Raw genomic sequence first — 2,500 nt, forward strand, 5'->3', positions numbered from 1 at the left:
CTGAGAGGACAGGAGGAAATAACTTTACATTCAACCATTTGGCTTTTACCAGATATTGTTACGTTAAGTGTGTGTGTGTTCTTACCGCGTAACGGCTCCTGAGAACAACCTCTCAATGATTCTGCTTGAAGATGCTGTCAGAGGAGAAGAGAGAGAGAAAGAGAGAGATGGGGGGCATGGAGAGAGAGGACAGAGATGGGGGCATGGAGAGAGAGAACGAGAGAGAGATGGGGGGGCATGGAGAGAGAGAACGAGAGAGAGATGGGGGGAATGGAGAGAGAGAACGAGAGAGATGGGGGGGGAATGGAGAGAGAGAACGAGAGAGAGAGGGGGGGCATGGAGAGAGAGAACGAGAGAGAGATGGGGGGAATGGAGAGAGAGAACGAGAGAGAGATGGGGGAATGGAGAGAGAGAACGAGAGAGATGGGGGCATGGGAGAGAGAGAACGAGAGAGAGATGGGGGCATGGAGAGAGAGAACGAGAGAGAGATGGGGGAATGGAGAGAGAGAACGAGAGAGAGATGGGGGGGAATGGAGAGAGAGAACGAGAGAGAGAGATGGGGGCATGGAGAGAGAGAACGAGAGAGAGATGGGGGAATGGAGAGAGAGAACGAGAGAGATGGGGGGAATGGAGAGAGAGAACAAGGAATGGGGGGCATGGAGAGAGAGAACGAGAGAGAGATGGGGGCATGGAGAGAGAGAACGAGAGAGAGATGGGGGGCATGGAGAGAGAGAACGAGAGAGATGGGGGGGAATGGAGAGAGAGAACGAGAGAGATGGGGGGCATGGAGAGAGAGAACGAGAGAGATGGGGGGCATGGAGAGAGAGAACGAGAGAGATGGGGGGGGAATGGAGAGAGAGAAGAGAGAGAGCGAGAGAGATGGGGGCATGGAGAGAGAGAACGAGAGAGAGATGGGGGGGGCATGGAGAGAGAGAACGAGAGAGAGATGGGGGCATGGAGAGAGAGAACGAGAGAGAGATGGGGGCATGGAGAGAGAGAACGAGAGAGCGATGGGGGGGCATGGAGAGAGAGAACGAGAGAGCGATGGGGGGCATGGAGAGAGAGAACGAGAGAGCGATGGGGGGGCATGGAGAGAGAGAACGAGAGAGCGATGGGGGCATGGAGAGAGAGAACGAGAGAGCGATGGGGGGGCATGGAGAGAGAGAACGAGAGAGAGATGGGGGGAATGGAGAGAGAGAACGAGAGAGAGATGGGGGGGCATGGAGAGAGAGGAGAGAGCGATGGGGGCATGGAGAGAGAGAACGAGAGAGATGGGGGGGGCATGGAGAGAGAGAACGAGAGAGAGATGGGGGAATGGAGAGAGAGAACGAGAGAGATGGGGGGGGCATGGAGAGAGAGAACGAGAGAGATGGGGGGCATGAGAACGAGAGAGATGGGGGGCATGGAGAGAGAGAACGAGAGAGAGATGGGGGCATGGAGAGAGGGAGAGATGGGGGCATGGAGAGAGAGAACGAGAGAGATGGGGGCATGGAGAGAGAGAACGAGAGAGATGGGGGGGCATGGAGAGAGAACGAGAGAGATGGGGGGGGGCATGGAGAGAGAGAACGAGAGAGATGGGGGGGGCATGGAGAGAGAGAGAGAGATGGGGGGGCATGGAGAGAGAGAACGAGAGAGATGGGGGGCATGGAGAGAGAGAACGAGAGAGATGGGGGGCATGGAGAGAGAGAACGAGAGAGATGGGGGCATGGAGAGAGAGAACGAGAGAGATGGGGGGCATGGAGAGAGAGAACGAGAGAGATGGGGGGCATGGAGAGAGAGAACGAGAGAGATGGGGGGCATGGAGAGAGAGAACGAGAGAGATGGGGGCATGGAGAGGAGAGATGGGGGGCATGGAGAGAGAGAACGAGAGAGAGATGGGGGGCATGGGGAGGAGATGGGGGGGGCATGAGAGAGAGAACGAGAGAGATGGGGGGAATGGAGAGAGAGGGGAGATGGGGGCATGGAGAGAGAGAACGAGAGAGAGGGGGGGCATGGAGAGAGAGAACGAGAGAGATGGGGGCATGGAGAGAGAGAACGAGAGAGATGGGGGGCATGGAGAGAGAGAACGAGAGAGATGGGGGCATGGAGAGAGAGAGGAGAGAGATGGGGGGCATGGAGAGAGAGAACGAGAGAGATGGGGGGCATGGAGAGAGAGAACGAGAGGAGATGGGGGGCATGGAGAGAGAGAAAGAGAGAGAGATGGGGGCATGGAGAGAGAGAACGAGAGAGAGATGGGGGGCATGGAGAGAGAGAGAAGAGAGAGAGAGATGGGGGCATGGAGAGAGAGAACGAGAGAGAGATGGGGGGCATGGAGAGAGAGAACGAGAGAGAGATGGGGGCATGGAGAGAGAGAACGAGAGAGAGATGGGGGGGCATGGAGAGAGAGAACGAGAGAGAGATGGGGGGCATGGAGAGAGAGAACGAGAGAGAGATGGGGGGCATGGAGAGAGAGAACGAGAGAGAGATGGGGGGCATGGAGAGAGAGAACGAGAGAGATGGG

At 57.0% G+C, this 2,500-nt stretch overlaps 1 protein-coding gene across 2 annotated transcripts in view; it reads right to left on the bottom strand.

The window, feature by feature from the left end:
- The window catches only part of LOC121846012 (serine/threonine-protein phosphatase 2A regulatory subunit B'' subunit alpha-like), a 28,765-nt gene that overhangs the window by 3,226 nt on the left and 23,039 nt on the right, over positions 1-2,500 (bottom strand). For both annotated transcript variants that reach the window (XM_042318750.1, XM_042318751.1), the window contains one exon: positions 86-134. In XM_042318750.1, coding sequence (XP_042174684.1) covers positions 86-134 — 49 coding nt within the window. The remainder of the gene's footprint in view (positions 1-85; positions 135-2,500) is intronic.

Source organism: Oncorhynchus tshawytscha, unplaced genomic scaffold, assembly GCF_018296145.1.
Source record: "Oncorhynchus tshawytscha isolate Ot180627B unplaced genomic scaffold, Otsh_v2.0 Un_scaffold_339_pilon_pilon, whole genome shotgun sequence".
Taxonomy (NCBI): domain Eukaryota; kingdom Metazoa; phylum Chordata; class Actinopteri; order Salmoniformes; family Salmonidae; genus Oncorhynchus; species Oncorhynchus tshawytscha.